The sequence below is a fragment of the Fistularia commersonii genome, chromosome 10 (genome assembly GCF_037954325.1).
Source record: "Fistularia commersonii isolate RoL2024-O1a breed Wild chromosome 10, RoL_Fcom_v1.0, whole genome shotgun sequence".
Taxonomy (NCBI): domain Eukaryota; kingdom Metazoa; phylum Chordata; class Actinopteri; order Syngnathiformes; family Fistulariidae; genus Fistularia; species Fistularia commersonii.
The window spans coordinates 13,098,946-13,124,032 of NC_141293.1; the positions used below are offsets into that span (position 1 = coordinate 13,098,946).

The following is a 25,087-nucleotide window of genomic DNA, read 5'->3' on the forward strand; positions in this document are numbered from 1 at the left end:
CCGGCTTTATCAAGCCGAGGGCTCGCGCTGAGACTCAAAAGGGAAAAAACCGGGGTCGCTTCGACTGACCGTGCGCACACACCGAAAACTTGAATACATTTTAAATATTTAAACATCTAAGATTTACTGGAAAGGGTTGTTTTTTCCAGGTAAATTTAAATTTAAATAACAAAAATGTAAATGGTTTAAAAGCGTTGTTTCGCTTTTGACCTCTCATCTGACCTGATTAGATGAAACCTGAGTTCATAAGGCCATAATATCCCATATCAATCCAAATTAATCAAGTTTTTTTTTTTCTTCTTTCTTTCGGGTTTTATTCTTCTGAGTTATTTCCTTTCTATCGCTGTGCATCTCTGGGACGGTCACTGTTTCCTCTCACACACGATAAAGATGAGGATGATGATAAAAGTGACCGGCGCCGCCACTCATCATCGCAACAGACTTCATATTTATATTAATTTCTGTATTTTTTTCAGCATGTCATATGTTATTGGGTTGATATGAGGAGTTTTAACATCAACGGACATTCATATCATTCTCAGATCAAAATCAAAATTGCCTGTGGATTCAAAATATTTGAGTAGATCCTGTCACTTCATCTATCCGGCCATGTCATTGAAATTCCACAGTTTCCACATCTAAAACTCGAGAGGACGGAGTGTTTTTCTCCGGGGGGGAAAAACAGTTAAAACGATGATAGATAAAGCTTCCCGGCTTCCTGTCTTTTTCTGAAACGCGTCTGGGTTCCGACCCGGGTTCGAACCCATTTCATGCTGCATGGGACTAAATGCTCGGGTCAGCAGCGACTTCCTGTCGACAGATTCTGATTAAAGAATCAGAATAAGAAAGTCTTTCTCCGCAAGGTACTATTTCAAATACAAGGAATTTAACAACATAGAACACGCGTGAAATAAAGATGTGAATTCAAGACAAGTGCAATTGGTGGTGCAAATGAGGAAGAGGCGCAAAGTAGCGCAAAAGTCGAGATGAAATGAGAATGATGCTGTGGGGAAGTTTGCATAAATGGAGTTAAGAGAACACACACACACACACACACACACACACATACACACAAGCATATCATTTTGAAAAATAAAAAAATACATGCTATCTATATGGACTAGTTTGCACTAACTGCACAGAAACCTCTGCTGCTATTCGCCCTGCATAGACAATGCATTTATTTATGCATTCAGTTTTCTTATTGCTTGAAATCCATTTCATGTTCTCACTTGCTATCATCCTGCTGCTTGTGTACTTTATTATAAGCCAACTGGTTTTGCACAAAACTGTCCAGGAACCTCTGCTGCTCCTCTCTCCATACAAAATGTATTTGTTTACACATTTTAGTTTTTATACTGTAAAATCTCAAATTTTTCACATCAGTACCAAAAAATTTTTATCTCCATGCTCTTTAATATGATGTACACTTTATTATTATTTTGTTAATTTCATATCAATGTTTCATATCATGTTTTCTCTTCAATCATAAAGCGACCTTGCTTTTTTTGTTTCCCCTCAGAAATATTTTCAAAATAAAAGCGTCGAGTCTGATGAAAATAGCAGATGAAAAAACGTGACTTCCTCCTCCCAGCGGCGGCAGCTTCAAATCCTCCCAGGTGAACCAGATCTGTCATAGCTCCGACACACACACACACACACACACACACACACACACACACACACACACACACACACACACACACACACACACACACACACACACACAGTGCTACTGTTAATTCTAGAGACAGGAGGCAGAGCTTGAGAGAGCAGAGGAGAAGATGTGGAGGTTCTCTCTAGGAGCAAGGAGGATGGAGAGGATCAGGAGACCACACATGTTAGATGTTCTGGAGATAAAGGGAGGGACGGTGAAGATCTGGGTAGAAGGATGCTGAAGGTGGAGGTCTCAAGGGAGACCAGAGAGGAGGTTTTTGGATGGAGGGAAAATGGACAGGAAGTTAGCTGGTGTGAGAGAGGAGGATGCAGAGGAGGGGGGTAGATGGAGGCAGATGATTGGCTGAGCAGACCACTGAAGGGAGCCATCCAAAATAATCCTAAAAAGGGCCGAGGAAAAATTATGTATGTGTGTGTGTATATATATTATACACACACACACACACACACACACACACACACACACACACACACACACACACACACTCACACCAGAGCCCAGGCTTCAGCTCATTTCCTCCCACGGACCAGGAGTGTGAGGCCTGGTGGAAGAATCAGCTGTTTGGCCAGTGTAATTTAAAAAAACAAAACTACGATTGGATCCAGTTGGTCGGCGATGGTCGGTAAATCAATCTGGGTGGAAAACAGATCGGGGAAAGATTTCAAACAGACAGCTTTCCATTTCAAATCATCAAACTGAAAACACACCTTTGTCTCTTGACATGTTCCAGTGAAAATATATCCGAAGGTCCATTTTAAACGCGTCGAAATAAGAATATAGTAAAACTAAATTTTAAACTGAATTGATAATAATAATGCACAGTGACGTGGTGGCTAGCGCTTCGGCCCCACAGCACGAAGGACCCCGGGTCGATTCCGAGAAGGCGACCTTTCTGTGTGCATGTTCTCCACGTGTCTGTGAGGGTTTCCTCCGGATTCTCCATTTCCACTGTCCAAAAACATGCAGCAGGTTAATTGGAAAAAAATGAGTGAGTGAATTTAATTGAAACTCTTGCATGTGTTTGGACTGCAGAAGGAGCCCGGAGAACCCTGAGGAACCCTACGCAGACATGGGGAGAACATGGAGACTCAACGCGGAGAGGCCCCACGGTGGGAATAATAATAACAATAATAATCATAATCTTAATCTAAATTAATCAATTTTTCGATCAGAGTATCTGATCAGATTATCTGTCACGACCTGGTCCGTGCTTCGGGAGCAAAAGACCCATGTTGTTGTGAAAGGGCGCCCTCTGCTGGACATCTACAGTCACTGCAGTATTAAATGCTGGGGACAAGTGATAGGACACCAATTCGAAGAGTTTTTTGGGGGTGTAATTGAAAAAATAAAATGAAATGGATACACAGCTAAAGATATAGAAGAATAGATTAATTGAATTAAGCCATGGTATTAAGACCCCTGTATCCTTATGCATTCTGTTATCTGTAATTTATCAGCATTGTTGTGGAAACAGATTAAGAAATAGGATTTGAAAGTCTTCTGTCAATGTAATTCTTGATCAAAAATGCAAATGATTATATTTATTTGATTATTCTAATTGTATTTGTTCTATTATTTTACATACATACATGTGTATGTATGTGTGAATGTAACAACACACTTTTTATTTTTAAAATTTTTAATGTTTCCCCGCTTTGTTATTGTTTTTATTTTCATGTTTATGTTTTGGAGAAGGTTGATTCACTGTGGTGACCCCTGAAGGGAAAAGCCAAAAGAATATCATTATTATTATTATTCACTGTTTTTAAAAGGAAAGGGGAAATTAATAAGTAAATAAACAATCTAATGTACATTAACCTGTAAAGTAATGTCATTTATCAGTAGCCAAATTTCAATTACAGATATTTTTTCAATCCATATTTATAAAAATGTTAAAAAAATAAAAAATTCTATTCCGGTAACTATCATGCCAACTCTGGAAGTCGTTTCAGGACACTTTCTCCTGCGAAGGGTCACCGAAGGTCAAGCTGTGGTGACCTTTATTTTGAAAGGGAGAAATATCACCCAACTATTGGGACACGAATCCCAGACACCTTTTCATCTGTCATCGGACAGAAACACTCAGGCTCCATTCATTCTCATATTACATATGTGAAAATATTGCCATCATTCAGACATGGAAAGGCCCCTAGACAGAATCCAACCAGGGACCTTCTTGCTGTGCAGCAAAGGCGACACCGTAACACCCCATCACAAGGGTTTTAGATGAAGTTTGTTTCTTTCCAGACCATTTTTAGACACCTTCCTGCTTATTTCGCCACACTTCTTTTCTAACTTTCAATTTTAAGGTTATTTGATTATCTTTGTTTTTTTTTTTGGTTCCTTTTGCTGAACTCTCTGCTGCACAGCGGGAAGATGAACGCCATAAGCCCCCAGGTGGCGCCGGGTGCCCCCTGGGGAGCTCGTACAGGAAGACTGAACAACACCTGCTGGTCAGACAACGGTTTTTATTTCACATGTTTGCGTGTGTGTGGCTTGTTTGACATGATGGTCACCATGGATACATGGCACAAACAAATCCTGGCGCCGACACCACAAGTACCTGAGCATCGCCTCACTAAGCCCCGCCCCCAGGCAGGGGAAACTATTTTTAACAAAAATACACACTCTCGTCTTTCCCAACGTCGGTTGCTACGGTTTCTTAAGGCATGAACTGCACAGAAACATTAACCTCAATGCCGCCACCTCACGGTGGCCTCACACCGCATTTTCTTTGTTTTCCACATTCACATGACAAGATCATCGAATGTTGAAGGGAGGAGGAGGAGGAGGAGACCTTCCTCCTCCGCTTTCGTGTCTTACACTTCATAATAAATATAAAACAGTTCTGTCTGTGGAGGTTAAGGGATGCCACCTGGACGTGGGCTCAGTTGTCGACGGCAGCGATGGGGGGAACCAGGTTCGGGCCTCGGGCCTCGGCGCTCGTCTCCACCGAGAGTTCCTGCATGGAGTCCGTGGCCTCCTGGACCACCGAGCTCCCCTCTGAAACACAGTTAAAGGAACTATTTCCATAAAACCGCTAAATGATATCAAGTAGCGAAAGGACAGACCAGGTTTGCTGCTCGCCACCTTTGTTGTGCTGCTTGCTCAGCAGGGCTGACTCCGCCTCCTGCTTTTCCCTCTGCTCCTGCAGCTTCTTGCAGACCTTCTTGTGGGTGAACCAGTGCATCTTCTGACAGGCCTGGTCGCAGTAGATCACCTGGAGAGGAGCACAGTGCCAACGCTGAGCGTCTTGCTAGCCCGTATAAGCAGTGAAACGGTATTGCGACCTACCATTTTGCACACGGAGCACCTCTTCTCGGCTCCCTTCTCTCCGCAGGAGGTGCAGAATTCCGAATCCATGAAACCCACTTGACCCGTGATGGCTTGGGTCAGCACGGACAGCGCCGTGGGGTCGTTGCCCTGCGCAGCGGGGAGGAAGAAGGAACGGTGGAACATTGACTTCCATTTGCATCAACTTCGGAGTTTTCAGAGATGAGCTCTGTGGATTTTCTGCTTCGTGATACGAGCAGAGATCTGAGTTATACATGAGCAGGATAAGGGTTTGAGAACGACTGGGACGCCGCTGTCCGTGAAGTGGCGTTTAAAAACAGTCAGATGCGCCGTCTGCCACTAGGTAGCCCAAAGAAACTCAGGGAAAAACACGAGCAAGGTGTGTGTGTGTTGTGGCTTCGACGATGAAAAGATGGAGAAGTTGTTGGTGAGTTAACGCGACAGTGAGAAAGCAGGAGACATTCATAGGGATTTGGTGCAGCAGACGGTCAACGGACGAAGCATCTGAAGAGTCATTCAAAGCCAGTTGGGGATGATTTGATGGTTTTAAAAAGAAGACTAGCATACAATCCGTCACTAAATGAAGTTTAGCCATAAAGTGTAGCAAAGTGAGTTAGCAACAAATTGTAGCATTTAGTGTATAGCCAGTAGGTGAAGTGATAGAGGACCAAACGAAAACTCCACCAACTTCCTCCTCTGCCAGTGGCATCTTCGTCTGATGTTCATAGTAATTACACTCCATAAAACCAGTTGATTTCTTTACGTTCTCTCTAATAATGTAGCATTAAAGGTATTTTTTCTTTCTGTCTGGAACAGATGAATTGCATTTCAAGGGGAAATGTAATTTGAAATGCAGGCATTGAAATTCTACGATTTTTGCAGGGCAACCTACTGGCAGGTGGTGGAAAAAAAAAAATCTTCTGGGCGACGACTCATATCTTAAAACTCGTAGGCTGATGCACTCATGAGTCAGCGTGCCATTTCATTTTTCTTACTGTGTTTTGCGGACCGTAAGGCGCACTGCATTGTGAGCAACTTTGTCGCTGACCAAAGTAACACTGAAACATTTCGACGGATGCTTGAGTCCAGTGTACCGCATAAAATTGGTTGGAGTTCAGAAAGCACAACAAGAATTCATTCGTAAGACGCACGGACGATTTTTGAGAAAATGTAAGGATTTTAAGTGCACCATGTAGTGCGAAAAATATGGTATTTAAAAACGCATCACAAGAAGAGGGGTCTGTAACGGATTAATCACATTTCAATTCATTTCAATAGGAAGTATATTAAGTTACGGATCCAATTAAACTCCCAAGTCAAGGTATTACTTTACGACATTCAGCGCGACGTGCCATGACAGCAAATCTTATTTCCCTTTCAGGAGGGGAAACTCACGATCTCCACGGGGGCGATGCTCCGGACCAGCTGCTGCAGCAGCGTGGCATCACAGTAGGGGAACTTGCGGACGCACTCCCTGATGAACTTCTCCTGGTAAACGGGGAAGCCGTCGCTCTCCCGGCCCTTCAGCAAGCTGGAGGAGGAGAGAGATGATTTAGGAAGCTCTGCTCGTGGAAAAAAAAAAAAACACGTTTGTACTTGGCCGACCTCTTGAGGAGTCCGTCCAGCTTATCCTCGCGGTCCTTGAGGAAGGAGGCGCACTTCCCCAGCACGCAGCCAATGTAGTGCATCTTCATGGCCAGCACCTCATTCATGTCCTTCTGCTTGATGCACTTCTCGCAGATCAGCTCCATCACCCGCCGGCACTTGTCCAGGGCCTCCGCCTCGGCCAGCAGCGGGTTGTCCTTCACCAGCAGCACCATCTGCAGCAAACGACAGCGGGAAAGAGCCGCGTTCATCCTCCAGCCTTTATACTGTCGGTATTTTTATTCACTGCATCGTTTTGTTCATAACCAGTTATTCTGTCTGCAATTCTCAACACCAGCAACTTTCACATGCCAATTTTGGACAAATAAGTTTAAAGAACTATCCAGTTCCAATTTTTCACCTCTTGTCCACACTCTCCATTGCTCTGGACAGTTTTTTGGCAGGTTTTTGAAATCCTCCGCTTTTTTAATCTCCACTCCCCTTCAACCTCGCCAGTCCATTCAGGTGCCTCTCATTCACACATATATTATATCTTACTGCGACCACCCGTCATTCCTCTCCTTTCCAGAGCATACCTCCATATCTCTAGATTTTCCTGTTTTCCTCGACCTGTTCCCTGCTCTCACAGCAGATCACAATGTCATCTGCAAACATCATGGTTCCTGAAAAGGTTCTAGGAGCTGCAAAATATTCCTGTGGAATGGACTTTGAAGGACTAGAACCAGGATGAACCCAATATGTGCGTCAATAAGTTTCTGTGTGTCTTCCATGACACACACGATGATATTAGCTGTGGCTGTATCTTAGCAGTCATGTGGTTGTTAGCAACCACAAGATGTGGTTGCAGAGAACCGGCTGATTTTTTCTTTGTGCATTCTATTCCCGGAGGGGGGAGGAAGAGAATGAACACGTGCCAGTGCATGCATGCACACGAGAGGGAGGCCTGAAGCAGGGACGGTGTATCAAGACGGAAATGGAAGAGGAGGGATAAGACAAAAAAAAAAAAAAAAAGGGAAGCCGGGTCCCGACCTTGACGGGGTTGAGGTTGGTGCTCATGATGACCTTGTGGAGGGGCCCGGACAGCTTGGGCGGCAGCTTGGGCTCCTTCTCCAAACCCTGGGCTTTGGTGTAGTAGTCCAGCCGGGCACGCGAGAAGAAATTGTTGATGACGGTGACGCAGTCATGTTGCCCTGAGGGGACACCAAACACTCGCTGTTCAAGGTGGACTCCACATGTGAATCTATTATGGATTTGTTGGGCTGCTGGAGCCTATCCCAGCTGTCATAGGTCGAGAGGCAGGGGTCACCCTGGACCAATCACAGGGCCACAAATAGAGACATGCAACCATTCACTCTCTCATTGCGACCGTTCATTTTCATCCACCATCATAGACGCATATTCATCCATACACTCACACGTCATATAAATAGACAACCATTCACACTCTCATTCATATCATATGGAAACGTTGAACCATTTTCTCATTCACCCGTGATATAGAGCCAAAATTCACCCTTTCATTCACACATCATGTAGAAACATACGACCATTCACGGTCTCACTCACAAGTCGTCCCGCATAAATAGGATTCTGAATGGCAGATATTTATTTGAGTGTTTCTGGATCTTTGCGGCTGCTCACTATCAATGAGTCATGTGATTAACCCGACAGCCCCCACCCCCAAATGCCTCTGTTACTCGAGGTGGTGGATCTTCTCACAGAAACAACCAATCCAGTGTTCATGAGTACACATAGAGCAAGGAGCCACTTCTTTTATGATTGCGAAGTTTCCCTTTGAAGATGGGACGACAGAAACACTTCCAGCCTTGGTTATTCAAGGGGAAGAAAAGGAAGTTTGTGAGCCTCGTGTTTCCCGTGTTACACACCCGAGCCATCTGTTCTCGTTTTGACACAGTACAGCTTTTTCAGGGTCGTTTCAGGTGCCAGGAGGACGGCAACGTTGAGCGTGGAAGAAGGAAACCTACAGACAGTTCATTGAAACTGATCTCGACGGGATCCGTGCCACAAGATTAGAGGGGCTCCGGCATACGTACCGACAAAAGCCGCCATCTGCGCAGCAGTTCTCCCGACTGAGTTAACCACGTCAGTCTCTGCCCCGGCATCCAGCATCATCCATGTGATGTCTGTCTTCCCTGTGGGCGCGGTGAGAAGACTGGGTCACGACAAGAGACTCCACAAAGGCAGCGCGTCATACCCCCCCCCCCCCGAAGCTTGGGCACACCTGAGAGTCCAGCAAACATCAGTGCCGTGTACCCGTGCTCGTGCTCGTTGCGGTTCACATCTGCACCGTGTTGAAGCAGCAATTTGCACATGTCGGCCTTTCCTTTGTACGCGCCGTGCATGAGGGGGGTCATCCCGTACTGTGGGAGAGATGGCAGGGTGACACATGAGAGGTGGCAAAAAGGGTATTTTCCAAAACAAATATTTACCACAAACAAACATCACTGGACTTTGGTCAACATTAAAACTGCATTTTACTTATTCCTTCATTCATTATCTATGCCAGTTATCCTCCAATCAGGGTTGTGGGGGGGCTGAAGCCTATCCCAGCTGTCCCCTGGACCAGTCGGCGGTCGATCAAATGGACGCATAGAGACTTGTAGCCATCCATTCTCTCATTCAAACGTCATAGAGACTTAAGACCATTCAGTCGGTCATTCTCATGTCAAATAGAGACGTGAACGATTAACTCACTCATTCACACATCGTATAGAGCAGTGTTTCCCAACCACTGTGCCGCAGCACATTAGTGTGCCATGAGAGATCATCAGGTGTGCCGTGGAAAAATGCCCACTTTCACTCGATTGGTCAGAGAATTATTTAATCAACTCAAATAATGTGTCTTCGTACGTCTATCTATGTGGGCAGCATTCAGTGACAGGCAGAACAATTAAATGTTTTTCCACTAGGTGGCAGTATCTCCAAGCTGAACACCCTTCACCTCAAAATAAGAACGTTGACTATTTTGCTCATCTACGTAAATAGACTGAGAATCAGGCAGCGTTGTTGAAGAAAACTACCAAGATGAGTTAAAAAATTCAGAAAGCTAGCTACAAAGTTTCTGAATTCATCCAAACAGACACACATCATAGCAGACATTAATACAACCTGCCTGCAAATTCATTGTAGAGGAAATGCTCGGCCCTGGCGCTGATCAAGAAACAGCCCTGAACTGAGTAAATTGACTACTTCATTGTATCTCATTAAAAACATTTTTGACATACTTATTCAGTGGTGTGCCATGGGATTTTTCGAATGTAAAATATGCGCCGTGGCTCAAAAAAGGTTGGAAAACACTGGTATAGAGACATACAATTTAGTTACAGTGTCTAATTTTCCTCTTGTTAGTAAAAATTACATCTTCATTTCAGAGGTTTTTAATTCTATGAAAACAATTGTTGAACTTTTATAGAGGTGACTGAGGCTGCTTAAAGAGCTTTACTTTGACATTTCTGGTTTTGTTGGGGTTTCAGAGCAGGGCAAGAGGGTGGAGGATTTCAAGTACTTCGGACTAACAGTCCAGCGCAATGGAGTCCAGAGAAGAGGTGGTGAGATGTGTGCAAGGAAGATGGAAATGGGTGGAAAAAAGTGTTCAGTGTGATAAGAGAATTTCAGCCTGAATGGAGGGGGAGGCGAAGAAGACAGAGGTGAGAGCAGCCATGTTGTCTGGTTTAAAGACGGGAGGCAGAGCTGGAGGAGGCAAACGAGAAGATGTAGAGGTTCTCCTTAGGAGTGCGGAGGATGGAGAAGATCAGGAATGAGTCCAAGCGGGAAAGCATGTATTAGATGTTCTGGAGATAAAGTCAGACTGAGAGGAAGATGCAGAGGAGAGAGTAAGATGGAAGCAGGTGATTGGCTCATCAAGGCAGTTTGGGACTTAAAGTGTTTTCATTGAGCAAACTATATACTATAAATCCCACAGAATGAAAAGAGACATCACCCCTCTATCAAATCGTAATAGTTGCTAAATATGGTGAGTTGTCAAGGGGCCAGAAACCACCAGCTGGAGCCTGTGACAGGCTGACAGCTTCAATACTGTTCATTAGACAAGACAACTGTTTTCCAAACACCTGATTTTGACATGTGGAGAGAAGAAACAAACAAGAGGGGACATGAAGGACCCTTTTACAAAGCCCTCAAGTGGAAGACCCTTCATCCTGCATGTGTTACAGGATAAACAGCTGTGGGTGATCCGATCATGAAGTTTAACATCCTGAATAATTTTATCATTACTTTGACTTAAACACTCCAGCCCAAAGAACTGGATAATGTTAAAAAGAAGCCTTTGGTCATGTGAATCCAGCAGTTTTCTTTTTTTTTTTCTAAATCACCTCATCCAAACAGTTGACTCGAACATCCTTGCAGCCCAGCAGCCTGGAGGCCTCTTGGACGTTTCCTACAAGTAGAGTATTCACTATTAATGCAAAATTAATACAATGTGAGGCTGTACAAATCATAACAAATCATTTGTGTAGTCCTGAGGGTTCTCACTACTTCTTCGGAAGCTATATTGATAGTAATATACCCAAGACACTACAGTTATAACACGATAAAACACTGAGAACGATGAATGCGATTCTTGAAGTTTTGCTTATTGAGTTTGGCTAGCATGGTAACGCTAAACACATGCTAATTATTAGCTACTGGTTAACTTTAGCTGCTAACAGTCCTTAAGAGCCATGACATGTCATTTTGTTAGTCGCTACAAATTCAAAAGCCACACGGCGAGGAAACACAAAGCATTACAGTGATATTATTCCCACCGTATTGTAATCTAGATTAAATCTCGGAAGCTAGCAAGAGCTAGCCTCGGTGCGGGTCTTCACTCCGCAGGGATTAACAGTTAGCCACAGGTTTACCTGCAGTGATAACCTCAAACAGTTCCTTCTCGCTGGACGACAAGTCTCCCTTCTTGCAAGCAGACATCGCTGTGACAGAAATCTTAAAAATAACACTATAACGTTATAAATACAACGGGCGTTTTTTTGGATAGAGCTACTTTTCTCTGAGGATGACTGCCTGCTGATGCTCGGGCAGGAGGGCTGGCCAAAGTCTTGAATCTGGAATGTACCACTGTCGACCGACTGAGGGGTTCCAGGGATTTGTTTATTTTCTACCAGACAAGACAAAAATGAAATGTTGGGAGAAAAAAATAAAAAAGAGGTTTATATGATATTATAAATATCACTTGCATCAATCTAACCCATAATGTCAACTTTTCACGCTTTCAAAATGTATAGATAACTCGCTCCAAGCCCTTTCGATTAACTCACCTGCGACAAGAAAATCTCGAAAATTCATTGAGAGAAATAAATAAATGATAAATTAAAGATACTTTTAAAGATATTTTTTATTTAAAAATAAACAATAAATAATTCAAATATCATTTCTGAGAAAGGTTTATTGGATACCAATAAAGCAATATAATCACTCTGTTTTAAGAAAGAGTTATTGAATAACTATAAATTGAATTTTTATATTCAGGATTGTATTACTGGGGTGCAAAGGCCATGAAGAAAATTATAGTTTTAGGTTTTTAAACGAAGAATCATTGTCGAATTGTCACATAAATCGATTCAATGCACAACGCAGCTCCACTGTTAGACGTTTAGAATTCGGCAATTTCTCTGAGGTCTGAGACAGCCTGACAGTCTTATAAATTCTAAAAACAAGAAGTCAGAGAAACCGAATCAGTCCTCGCAGCCGGTTTCATTTTCTGTTAGAGATATGTTGATAAAGCATATTATTTTAAATTTAATTGTTACGTTTAAACCAAATATGATCCAGACGTCAGCTGGTCGCAGTTGTGCCTCCAGTCCAGCAGGGGGCAGCAGTTGGCTGTTGATCTTGACCGAAACGGCAATCCAATCGATACTTCCGGCTTCATGGCGTCGCTTCGGACGTGCCGCCCGGTTTCAGAGCAAAACAAAGCACATAGAAATGTAAAAAGGCTGCGGCTCTTCAAGAATTTTCCGGAATCTAGTTTCTGCATCTAGTGTTCGTTGCTGGTAGTTTTCGTGACGTCACCTGGATGTGCGGTCGAGGGAGACCCGCAGTTCTTCATCATCTCTGAGGTGAGTGACTTGCTGCTCATCCTCATCCAGACAAAACAAGCGGCCTAATTTAGTTATTTTTTAGTGTTTTAACGTTATTTCGTTTTTTTTTTTTTAATGTGTGACCTTTGTCAGGTTACTGTTTGACGTTTTATAGAATAAGAACAAGTGATTTATTATCAGCCAAAGCGTTTTGTTTTGTTTTTTCCAAAATACTGACTTGTTAATGGTTTAAAATACACCTAATGTCACGTCATAATAAATTAGTTTTTGTCCAATTCATGAATTCTATTCGATGTTTTAATCATCTTCTCTCACAACACTCTAGCTTGGAAAGGATAAGGTTTATAGACTTGTGATCCCATGACAGTTGTCAGAGCAGTATTAAGAATAAGAATAAGAACAACTTTATTTATCCCGAAGGAAATTGTTGTGCCAGAGTTACAAGAAAAATATAACAATATAAAATAATAGTAGAAAAATTGTATAAACAGTAAAAAATATGAGAAAAAGGGAGAATAAGAAAAACAAATAAACTATAAAGTGTCTTAAGTAACAAGTGAAAGATAAGGAGTGCACAAGAGTATGAAAAAATATTGTACATGTAGTTGTTATGGAATATTGCACAGTTATTAACATATATACAGATAAATTATTACAGTTTAAATGATTACAATTTACAGTATTTCGGTTGTAATCACAATTACATCACAGTACATTACTTTACTGACTTCAATATATGCCCTATTAACATGTTTTAATACTCGTGCCATGCTGCCTTTTGACTTCTGAATGAAGCAGCCCAAAGGAAAAGAAGACTGACTGATTAGACTGGTGTCTTATTTCGATGTTTGTTTATTTAACTTTTATCCTTACATTGTGTCTTTTGTTCACATTTTATTTTAATCATGACTTTTGATGCACTTAGTACCTCTTTGTAGTCTGTTGTATTTTATTTTTTTCTTTCAGTCAATTTTGAGATACATGACTACTGTTGTCAGTATTGACATTGTAGATCTTCATTCTTCTGTTTGTCTCAACACACTGTATTTTGAGTGCATTTGTTGTATTGTTTGTTCTACCATCAAGCAATTAAACAGCGACGTGTCTTCATGATGTGACAAATAAAAGCTCGTATTTTGCTTCAGCGTCTCAGCCCTGCCTGAAAATGAAGCAGGAGTACCAGGATCTTGTCCTGCAGGCGTGCAGCGCTTCATCCCTGTGTGTTGGAGCGCTGATCCAGGATCTGTGGAGCGGATATGGTCAGATAGTCCGGCTGCACCTGGAGGGCTGCGACCGACCCTCCGTGGTTGTCAAACACGTCCAGTTTCCTACCCAGCGCCCGGAGGGCCGGAACACTGACCTGTCCCACATGCGGAAAGTGAGATCCTATCAGGTGGAGACACACTGGTATCAGAACTATTCCACGAATCAGAACTGTCGCATCCCCTCTTGCCTGGCCACTCGTTCCTACGGCGACGAGATGCTGATCGTACTGGAGGACCTGGATGTGGCTGGTTATGATCAGAGGAGGTAAAGAGCACGTGCCTGTCATACAAAGTCTAATATTTATCAGAGATAAATAAAAGATCACAAACAATATGGGAATTAAAATACGGTTTTAAAAAACATGAAAATGACTGTCCAATAATAGAGTACTTTTTAAAGTTACTGCAAAATAGTGGTATGTGTCAAATTGAGCTTATTTTGGTGTTTTCAAGAAAAGTGATGAGCTGATAACAATGATTGAAGATTCACTTGTTGTAAAAGTTTTTCATTTTCATTTTTTTTTGCAGGACTAGTGTGAAGGACAAGGAGATGAAGGCCTGCCTCGGCTGGCTCGCACACTTTCACGCTCTCTTTCTCGGTGTAACTCCGGAGGGCCTCTGGCCCGTCGGCACCTACTGGCATCTGGAGACCCGCCCGGACGAATTGGAGGCAATGGACCATGCTGAGCTCAAAGCAGCAGCCGCTGACATCGACAGGATTCTCAACGAGTGTCACTTCAAGACCATCGTCCACGGAGATGCCAAGCTGGCCAACTTCTGCTTCTCCCGGACCACAAAGGAAGTTGCGGCCGTGGACTTTCAGTATGTCGGTGGCGGCTGTGGTATGAAAGATGTGGTGTATTTTTTAGGAAGCTGTATGGAGGAGAGGGAGTGTGAGAAGAAGGTGCCGGCCCTTCTGGACTTTTATTTCACGGAGTTAAGGCACGCAGTGAGAAACGATGTGGACTTTCCAGCTCTGGAGAAGGAGTGGAGGGAGATGTTTGCCTTTGCCTGGACAGACTTCCATCGCTTCCTGTTGGGATGGAGTCCAGGACACTGGAAGATCAACAGATACAGCAAAATGCTGACCAAGGAGGTTCTAAGCAAACTGAAGCTCTGAACAAAACAAAATACTTTTGACTTTGGATCTGTTTGAAACTGGAAATAAAGAAAATTACACAATGAGATGCTCACAACCTCAGTTTATTCTGTCGAAATGTCACATGTCCTTCGCCCATCTTGATGTTTATTCTCTCTTTTTTGCTGTTCTGAAGGATTGTGGTCCAAAAAGCAACACAGTGCAAAACTCTGAAAACAATTCGAATTGAAAACTAATAGAATAGAATGTGCCTTTACTCATCCCACAATGGGGAAATTGCAGTTTGCCAAACAGAAAGATGACAGTGCAGTCGAGTTAGTTAAGTTATAAATATTATGTTTAAAACAGCAGCATACAGAGTATCAGAAAGTGAATGAGTGGATGTGTTCATCAGAAAGTGAATGAGTGGATGTGTACATGTATGAATCAGTGAATGAATCATATGAATTATAATACCACTTATAATAAATATATGAATAATATTGGAAAAAAAATTTTTGTTGGAAGTGACTCAATGTGCCTCCGTTTAGTAAGCAAGGATGAGCAATCAAATGGGGAAATTAAAAATTTATGACAACATTTAAAAAAGATATAAAGAAAGATACGTTTCGGAGAAATAATTATAGACAATGACAAAAATTGTCACAAATTGTGAAGAAAAAGCAGAAAATATCTAACGCTAATTAAATTAGGTAAAAAAAAACCAATATTTTTAAGATGTATTTAATTTTTACCGGATATTATTCTGATCAGCTGACGTGGTGCGATGACGTCACTTCCGAATTGTCACCAGAGGACGTTACAACAACAAGGGAAGCGAGCCTGAGCTGGAGACCGAGGCGGGTGCAGGAGCTTGAGTAGGTGCAACGGCGAATTACTCCGCGAGGGGGTCGGGGGTCGGGAGGGAGGCGACGACCCTTCTTCGGGTGACTCCGCGGGACGGCCTGAGGCGCTGTCACCGCGGGCAGCGTCCCAGCGAACCGAGCTCCCAGCGAACCGCCTCGGAGCTAGCGTCGTTAGCCGCCGTGCTAACGCTGGCGACATGACAAGGGTGAACAGAGGAGTGCGGTGAAGTGAACCTGCCCCTTAAAGTTCACTAGTTTCTGACTTTGACACCCGCGGCGGTTGCTCAGGGAGGGTTAGCAATAACTTATACGCTAGTTAAACTCAGTTTAACCACTAGTGTGTTCGCCTCATCTGACTTTCACTGAGTGTTTGTTATCTTTTTTGACAGTTAATCAACATGACTGTACGTGACATGTGTCGTGGAGTGTAAACCGAAAACCACATGACCCAGACTAACGTCCCGGGCTGTGTTTGGATATTTAGAGAGACATGTCTCCCATGGCAACCCCATCTCTGCAGAGTTCTGCATTTTCATGGCGAACTCTGAAACGCGGTGGGCTGCATATGGAAGCAGATGCTCCTCATTGTTCTCAACAAGTGTGTAGGAGGAAACCCTAAACAGTCAAAACAAAGTGCCGACCAAAGAGGTTGGGCTGGTGGTGCGGAATGCCATTTTATGTGCACTGCAAAGTTGAACGTGAAGTTGTTTTCTTTCGTCTCCATGGATACAGCACTTTTGTGCCCTGTGTCCTCTTGTCTTGTGGTGTAATTTAGTAGCTGCGATGAAAATTAAACGAGCGATGCATCATGTGCCTTGGTATTAACTCACCAAACTGTCATTGTTCCGAAGGATTGAAATTGAAACCTGAAATATAATATGATGAGTACTTGCAACGAAATTTATCTAAAGTTTGCATCCATGATGGTCTTCATCGATCATCTGATTAGCCCATCAACTCAGATCAATATTGTAATACCAGGTCAGATTGAATCAAATTTACTGAAGCTAGATATGAACACCAAAAAACCTGGGAAGTAAGTTTACTTCTGCATTTGGAAATAAATATTGCATGATTAATGATTATTCCAATAGTTGTGTTGGCTGTAAAATTGTGGAGTTTAAAGATTGAGATATGTTTACACCTGTTTAGACCACCTTGCCCCAAAATATTTGCTGTATTAAATCATAATGTATTAATATCAGTGGAGCTGGTATTATTTAACTTAGGTAATTTTTTTTTCTTAAACATTTATTGAGAATCGGCAGCTCATTCATGAGATTGCAATTTCAGTGTGAACTGAACTTTCCCAGAGGTTCACGCTCCTCCTCTCTTCCCTAAGGATTTCGAGAGTGCATCCCAAAGAAGAATCTCCAATCGACGGTCACAGGGAAACACCCACCGCTGCCACAGATGAGACTGGTGTTGTAGAGGGGGAGGCGCACCCCCAGCCATTAGGAGGTAGAGTTGAGGGAGATGGCCAAATCCAGGATGGGAAGATTTTTAGAGTGACTTTTCCTCAGGTGAGTCCTGAGTGGTTACAGGAAGCTCTTGGGAAGCTCCGGTTCTGCAGAGCCCATCCTCTTATTAATATGAGCCATGGACTCTGGGCCAGTTGATAGTCCTGTAACGCTGGTCATCAAGGCTCCCAACCAAAAGTATGAAGACCAGACCATCATCTGCTTCCTCAACTGGACGGTGGAGAGGCTGAAGAGTCACATATCCAAGGTGTACCCCAGTAAGCCGGTACGTTGCTGTTCCCCTCTGGGTGGCTTTACTTCTGAAGGTCCAATACCAGAGTTTCAACTTAATTTTTCTTTATGTTTAATTCACACTGCAGACCTTTGTTTGCCTTCATTCTAGTACCAGAAATATGATATATCTGACATCCCTGTAATCAGATAAATCTGGTGGCTGTTATAACTGCAGCACTGCCAACAGAACCACAGGGTTTTTTCAGCTGACTGCTGTCACCTGCAGCTTTATGTAAATGCTCTGAAAGTCGACACACAACAGTGCAACTCAAGTTCATTTTGAGTCACTGTTTTTTTGTCTTCAGTCACATGGATGTAGTTGATGACAGAGCAATGACACTTTTGGATGGCAGGGAAGGAGCCCATCCCAGCTGTCATGGGGCAAGAGGTCACCTGTTGATGACTGGGCCACAAATAGAGACAAGCAACCATTCACTGTCGCATTCACACGTCTGGGCAATGAAGGGTCTCCAATGAACCTCCTGCAGGTTTTTGGATTGTTGGAGGAAACTGGAGAACCCCACGCAGACACAGGGAGAACATGAGGACTGAAAGGCCTCCAGTCCGCATTGTAGTAGGGACCTTCCTGCTGTGATGTGGAAATGCGAATTGTTGCTCCTCCATGTCGCCCGTGGAAAAAAAGCCGTGTAGGTTAATTTTCAATAAGCTGTGAACTTCTGATTGTTGAAAATGAATGAGTCAAGGTAGATTCGGTATAATCCTTGAAAAAACCTTGGCGAGAACAAAGGTGATCACTGCGCTGTCATTCAACCGTTCACAGTGACATTCTGGCCCTCAGACAGAAGCTTCAGCTGTTGAAGTGAGGAGGAAGCTGTGCTGAGCTGCGGCCTCATCCAGTTCTCCGTTCTCCAGACGCGCTCGTACAAAACAGCCGTGTCTGAACAAAGCGCCGCTGTGCGGATGCATCGGCGCTGTGTCGGTGACACAAAGGGGAGAAAAACCTCAAACATAAAGCACCTCCTGCTCACAGTGTGTGACAAAGGATTATTAAAACAAAAGGTAAACGGATCCGTCAGGTGGGGGACGCCGCTCCACTTTGTCCCTCAGAAGGTCAGTGCGAGAACAACAGAGCGGGAGGAGTCTTTGAGATCTTGTTCCTGGTGATAAAGAGCCAAGATCCGGTGGCGTGGAAGTGAAAAACTTTTCTCATTGTTACAGCGTGGTTCAGTGCTATGTCACTGTTCCAACAGGCACAGCACACTAAAATGCAGGTCACGTTTGTGAGCTAAAATGTCACCCAGAAGGCCGTTCTGGAACCCGGCCCTTTTTGGCTCTATTCTCCTGTGAAAGAGGGATGGAGAAGTTAATGTGTGAAGAAAAGCAAACAAGGAAAGCAAATATGACATTTTCTCCCAAAAGCAGGGAGAAAATTGCCTTCACATGCTTATCACTGTTGTCACGGCGGTTCGGTTCCCCGATTCTGCCTCAGTGGCAGCGATGAAATGACATGCCAGACCTACCCTGCCTCGTCAGTGTGTTCCTACCATGCTCCTCGCCAGATTTGCCATTAAGCGCCGTCACAATCAAATTGAGCCTGATTTTATTCCAGTTCATTTGTGAGAATCTCCTGTGACATTAATAACTTACCAGTGCCTCCCAGCGTTGCAGCACACACTCATCCTCGTCCTGCTATGTGTTGCAGCTGTGCAAAGACCAGCGGCTGGTGTACTCAGGACGGCTCCTCCAAGATCATCTGCAGCTGCGGGATGTACTCAGGAAGGTAAAGGCTGTGTGTGTGTGTGTGTGTGTGTGTGTGTGTGTGTGTTGGGGGTGGGGATTCCATCTGAATACTCTAAACAGACGTTTTTCTGAATGTTTGAGTTCAGTTTCAGGTGATACAGTTTAAACGTTCAAACTTAAGCAGCGGTTTAATGGGGTCACGGACAACACGGGTGCTTTTTATAAAGTATTTTCAAACGAAAAGCATTATTATGCAATGACAAGCAGGACTTTTCTGTGATGTCAAATATTACTGGGTGTGTTCGATGACCTCTCAGTGTTCTTTTTGACAAATACTGATTTAATGGAATTTGAGGTTCAGCGGTAGAACCTGTGTGTGTGTGTGTGTGTGTGTGTGTGTGTGTGTGTGTGTGTGTGTGTGTGTGTGTGTGTGTGTGTGTGTGTGTGTGTGTGTGTGTGTGTGTGTGTGTGTGCGCGTGTGCGTTTGTGCATGCGTGCTGGCCTTGTGAGCGTCGAGATGCTGTTATGTCACAGAGCAACCTGGTGTCGTCACACAGTTGATGTCACACAGGGGGAGGCTAGCATTGTCAGATGAATATCCGGCTTCAAAGAATCATATGAGAAGGACCTGTTATTACAGTTTATTGCATTCGTTTTGGAAAATATACAACTTTGAACCAAAGACGCCGCCTGTCCTGCAGGTGGAAGTACCGTTGACCGTGAATCACCGCGTTGTCTGCACAGCTCATGTGCAAGTCCAGGCGCTTTTATATCGCTGCGTGTGGAACAATCCGGTGGCGTGAACAATAGTCACCCTGACGGCCCCTCGGGAACAAAGGGTGAGCGTTGTGTGTCGGGAGTTCTGGTCATTTCCACCCTAATCCAGCTGCTTTGTCTCTGCCGCCGCTGCGTTTCCTTCCTCCTTCGCATGCCGGCGCGGACCGGCCCCGCCAACAGCAGGATGAATACCACATGCTGCACCTAGTGTGCACCTCTCACAGCCCCCCGGCCTCTCCCCTGCCGCGGAGCCCCTCCATGGCCAGCTCCCCGACACCTGACGCCAACGTGAGTAGACCCTCACACACCCCTGCGCGTGGACACGTTTGCATCAGTGTCCTGTCAGGCCAACTCTGATGACGTATTATCCGACTGTTCCAGAGTTCAGATGGTACCAGCCTGACCTCGGCGAGCCAGGACGCTCAGCCAGACTCCTCCTCCTCCTCCTCTCCAGTCCCGGGCTATGACGGCTTGAGGTTTCGCGGGGATTACACCCAGAACAACCATCAGAGCCCCCCCGCCATCCCCCAGTGGTGAGCACGCCTTCGACTCGGGCCGTCACTCAGATCTTTGGAGAACAGTGGAACCTTGACTTACGAGTGCATCGACTTGCGAGTTCTCCGAAATATGTGCCATTTCTGTCCATTGTTCTGGCTTTGTGATTCGAACCGAGATCTGAGTTAGTTATGAGTGGGATGAGCGTTTCACACCAACATGGCCGCCACTGGTCATGAAGTGGCTTTAAAAAACGGTCAGATGTGCTGCCCGCCGGTAAATTAGCCCAGAGAAACTCATGGAAAAACAGGTGTGCTTGTTGTGGAGTCATCCGTGAAGGGATGAGGAAGTTCTTGTCAGTTGGATACAGTGAAGGAGAGCATCATTCGCAAGCAGGCAGGTGTTAACGGGGAATCAGTGCAGCTGATGCCGGGAACATCAACAGACGGGGCGTCACAAGAGTCACTGAAAGCCGGTCGGGGACAGTTTGATTGTTTTTAAAGAGAGGAGCGGCATTCACTCCATCACTAAATGAAGTGATAAAGTGTTTAGCCGTAAAATTTAGCAACACATCAAATGAAAAACTCCACCACTACCATTTCCATCCCATCTTAAAGGTAAATACATTTAAAACCAGTATATTTCTTTGCATTCTCTCTATTATTTGTTGTACATTATTTGTTATTTATAAAGTACATTTTTCTTTTTTTAAAGAACATGAAACAACAGGAACCTGGAACAGATTAATAGCGTGTATGGATCATTTGAGTTTTTTGCCAGTTTGCCTGTAATTTTCACATCATGTTTTTTTCAAAAATGGATTGAAAGCTAAGTTTTTGAAACACCAGAATATCAGCGCAGAGTTACTTCATAAGACCCCGGGAATAATATCCGACTGTTTACTTCCTGCACTTCCTCGGTTACTTTTATATCACCACGTGTTTAAAAAGCAGAAGATGTTCACGTTGTGGCCACCTTTAAGTCTGCGTCGTGTGTGTGTTCATGTGTTCAGGCCTGATGACTCCCAGGTCCCCGTGCAAGGCGCTCAGCTCTACATGCCCATGCAGATGATGTGGTGGCAGCAGATGTACGCCAGACACTACTACATGCAATAGTAGGTCCCCCCCTCTCAGCAGACATCCACAGGAAGTGATCGTTTTTCTGAACACACTTGAGATTCATCACGTAAATGCAGGGAATACTCTGGGTGCACTGCACTACAATCCACACACACATGCACATTTGCTGACACAGTCCTGGATATCTGTGAGTGAAATATACGTGAAAACGACAAAAACTCCTTGTGCTCTGTGCTCACAAAAAGACGGAAGTCAATAAACTTCAGTTGGAAATGAGATGAAGACGGATCAGTTTATGAGAGAGCAAACACACACACACACACACACACACACACACACACATATATACAGAGAGAATCCCGCTCTCTCGCAGTTTAGTGTCAGAAAGAACATGCCGAAGGGATGTGAAGAGGCATTGCATCAGCTACTCCTGAGAGGTTCTGATGAGCTCTCTCATGACTGAAGCACAGAGTCAATCAAACATCTCAGGATCACATGCTCTGAAAAGCGACAGGAGGATTATTTAGTTCCTGATAGTTTGTGTCTCTGGGAGAAAGCCTCCCAGGTCTACATTCATGATCCCCATTACCGACTCCTATCTTCCCCGACTTGTCAGTCAAGCTGCTGTCGCCGCATCTCAGCCACCGGACCCTTCTCCCCCCGCCCCCGCCTCCACCTCCGCCCATCCACCCCCGCAGCCCAACGAAGCAGCGCAGCCACCTCTGGGCCCCGACCCGGCGCCCGATCCCCTGCCACAGAACCAGCCGCGAAACGCCAACATCCAGATGAACGCGCAGGGCGGCGAGGTGCTGAACGAGGACGAGCTGAATCGCGACTGGCTGGACTGGCTGTACACGGTGTCCCGGGCCAGCGTCCTGCTCAGCATTGTCTACTTTTACTCCTCGTTTAGCCGCTTCATCATGGTGGTCGGCGCCATGCTGCTGGTGTACCTGTGAGTACAACCAGCAATCTCTATGATAATAATAATAATAATATTTTCAAATGATATTATTTAACAAAATCCACCTTATTTGACATTATAAATCAGTCATTTATGGATGAATGTTTTTCTCTTGGATGGCAGCAGGAGCTTATGTCATTTCGAGGAGCGTCACAGTAAAAATAAAAAAAAAAACAATGGCATATTAAATTATACCAAATTGAATAAAACAAATTGAGAATTGTTTCAATTTTTTTCATTAGTATTTTGAATTATGTCAAGTTTAGAGTGAATAAAGAAACAGTTTCTGACATTTAAGTTAAGAAGTTGCAAACATAAAATAAAACATAAAACTCGAAATTGATTTTGATTTGTAAATAATATTCTCGCTTGGCATTTGTAAATTAAAAGAAAGCCATGTCTGACTCATGTTGCAGAGCTGCGCTCTTCTATTGCAATTTTTAGTTAGTTTAACAAATTGTGATTATAATGATTATATTATGTGATTATAATTGCAGTAATGATAGGAACAATCATAACAATATCATCATTATTATTATTAGGAAACCTGATAAACAAAGTCACACATCAGCAGGTTATTTCAGCCAGTCAATCAACATATTTTTGATACATTGATCACCAATAGTGTCTTGGTTCCGGGTTTGGTTTCAGGCACCAGGCTGGCTGGTTTCCCTTCCGGCCGGAGCAGCAGAACTTTGGTCGGCGGCAGAGGCGAGCCGTGCCTCAGAACGAGGCGGAGAGACAGCGGGACTTCAGGGAACTGGTGAGACCTTCCTCTCTTCCTCCTACCCTTGCTCTCTGGTGGAAATGAACCATCCTTGAAATCATAATTTTAAGCATCGTTCCAAAGAAGTTTGAACGCCACAGTAACATCTGAATACTCTTCTGTCCTGACATCTTGGTCATTTTTCTCGCAAACTCTCTTCGCGTTTCTCCGACTGCAATGAAATCCGCTTCCAACCGCCGCAGGAACGTATGATGGACGAGGGGATAGACGACAACGAGGACAGCAGCGAGGAGGGAGGCGGGGGTGGCGAGGACGAGGCCCAGGCGCCACCCGCCGCCCCACTGCCCGAGCCAGGCTTCCTCACCACCGCCTGGTCCTTCATTAGCACCTTCTTCACCTCCCTCATCCCCGAAGGACGACCCCAACCGGCCAATTAGACCCCGCCTCGCTGTTCCGATGACCTTTTAACACCCCCTCCAAACCACCTGGCTGATCCCTGCTGCCATGGAGGTCGACGCAGATGGACCTCGAGGAAAAATAGATTTTCATGCTGTTTTAAGCTTCAGCAGAGAACCTGTTTTTTTTTTTTTCGTCTGTTTGTTTTTTCCCCCCTTTCATTGGCGGTGAGTTCGATGACCAGTCTTCCTTTTGAGAGCGGTTCCGAAGTCATGGATTTGAAACTGCCGTGACCTGGGTCACAAATATATTTGACAAAAAAGATTAAAAAAATCAATCATTTCCCCGGACAGACGAGGAAACACGTCAGCGAAACAGTGAAAGAGGACGTTCCTCGTACACACACACACACACACAATGTGCATGACGATAGTGCAGCAACTGAAGCACATTGTCTTCTCTCTTTTTTGTGTGTATTTGAACATAATCTATTTACACATGTAAGTATATGCATCTTTAATTCCTGAGTATATGCTTTTTTTAAAAATAAAAGATCTCCGCAGTTTGACTTGATTTATTCTGCAGTTCCTCCCACGGCCACCAGGTGGCAGAGCGAACCTGGTTGTGAGGCAGTCACACGTGGAGGACCCTGATGACAATTTAAGAAAAAAAAATGGTATAAGTATATTTGTATGTGTGGTCTATTCAAATATATATTTATTGATATTTTCATAATTTGATTTGTGAATTTTCAATAAATATATTTTAATCTTTTTCTGTCAGGTGACTTTCAGTATTGATTTAAACCTGGTTTTAGAACAATCAGCCACAATTCTTCAGCTAAGACTATTCTTTTTGTTTTTAAGTACAGATTATCTTAAAACTAAAAAAAATTGCTGATGAAACAGTCTTTATATAAAATGCCAAACTACTAAAAGGCTATTTCCATCCCTACCAGCACTGTTGTAACGACTGACCTGCAGTTAATATTCCTGCTAGAATTTTTAACTTAACTGTAAAAATTCAGCTTGAGAATAAATCAAAAACTTTACAAATCAATTATAAATCGCTTTCATGTTAGAAGTTGATTGGAGGACTTTTATCAGGATTCCTCTAATAATTTTGTAATTTGCCTCATTGTTAGTGAGCTAGTCCTGACTCGTTATAACCCAGATGCTGCAATTCGAGACCCAACATGGCGCCTGCCATTCTGCGCGGTCACATCGGCACTGTTCTGGCGGTGTCGTTGTATTGCCATGGTGACATGGCCTTTACAACTTTGTCGTTTGGGCTAAACACTTTTAAGTGTGTGTGTGTGGGTTTTTATAATGTTT

At 43.9% G+C, this 25,087-nt stretch overlaps 3 protein-coding genes across 6 annotated transcripts; 2 read left to right on the forward strand and 1 right to left on the reverse strand.

Moving 5' to 3' along the window:
• Positions 1-4,139: 4,139 nt before the first annotated feature.
• Positions 4,140-11,644, reverse strand: ankmy2a (ankyrin repeat and MYND domain containing 2a). The gene is made up of 10 exons (XM_086154391.1): positions 11,458-11,644; positions 10,930-10,994; positions 8,820-8,958; positions 8,632-8,730; positions 7,607-7,767; positions 6,578-6,792; positions 6,368-6,503; positions 4,973-5,101; positions 4,769-4,898; positions 4,140-4,681 (listed from the first exon to the last, which is right to left on the reverse strand). The coding sequence occupies exons 1-10, from the start codon at positions 11,522-11,524 to the stop codon at positions 4,566-4,568; spliced, it is 1,257 nt and encodes a 418-aa protein (XP_086010517.1). The 5' UTR covers positions 11,525-11,644; the 3' UTR covers positions 4,140-4,565.
• An 836-nt stretch (positions 11,645-12,480) lies between these two features.
• Positions 12,481-15,496, forward strand: pkdc (protein kinase-like domain containing). Its single transcript, XM_086154392.1, has 3 exons — positions 12,481-12,672; positions 13,800-14,184; positions 14,448-15,496. The coding sequence occupies exons 2-3, from the start codon at positions 13,820-13,822 to the stop codon at positions 15,037-15,039; spliced, it is 957 nt and encodes a 318-aa protein (XP_086010518.1). The 5' UTR covers positions 12,481-12,672; positions 13,800-13,819; the 3' UTR covers positions 15,040-15,496.
• Positions 15,497-15,803: 307 nt separating this feature from the next.
• On the forward strand, positions 15,804-24,316 carry herpud2 (HERPUD family member 2). 4 transcript variants are annotated; one of them, XM_086153810.1, is made up of 9 exons: positions 15,804-15,875; positions 17,206-17,609; positions 19,281-19,358; positions 20,276-20,383; positions 20,477-20,628; positions 21,603-21,704; positions 22,286-22,621; positions 23,282-23,393; positions 23,600-24,316. In XM_086153810.1, exons 2-9 carry the CDS (start codon positions 17,463-17,465, stop codon positions 23,792-23,794), a joined length of 1,230 nt encoding a protein of 409 aa, XP_086009936.1. In that variant the 5' UTR covers positions 15,804-15,875; positions 17,206-17,462; the 3' UTR covers positions 23,795-24,316. The 4 variants fall into 4 exon arrangements, with proteins under 4 accessions (XP_086009936.1, XP_086009937.1, XP_086009938.1 ...); XM_086153811.1 differs by having other exon boundaries at positions 20,279-20,383; XM_086153812.1 differs by lacking the exon at positions 17,206-17,609 and having other exon boundaries at positions 15,806-15,875.
• Positions 24,317-25,087: the final 771 nt, after the last annotated feature.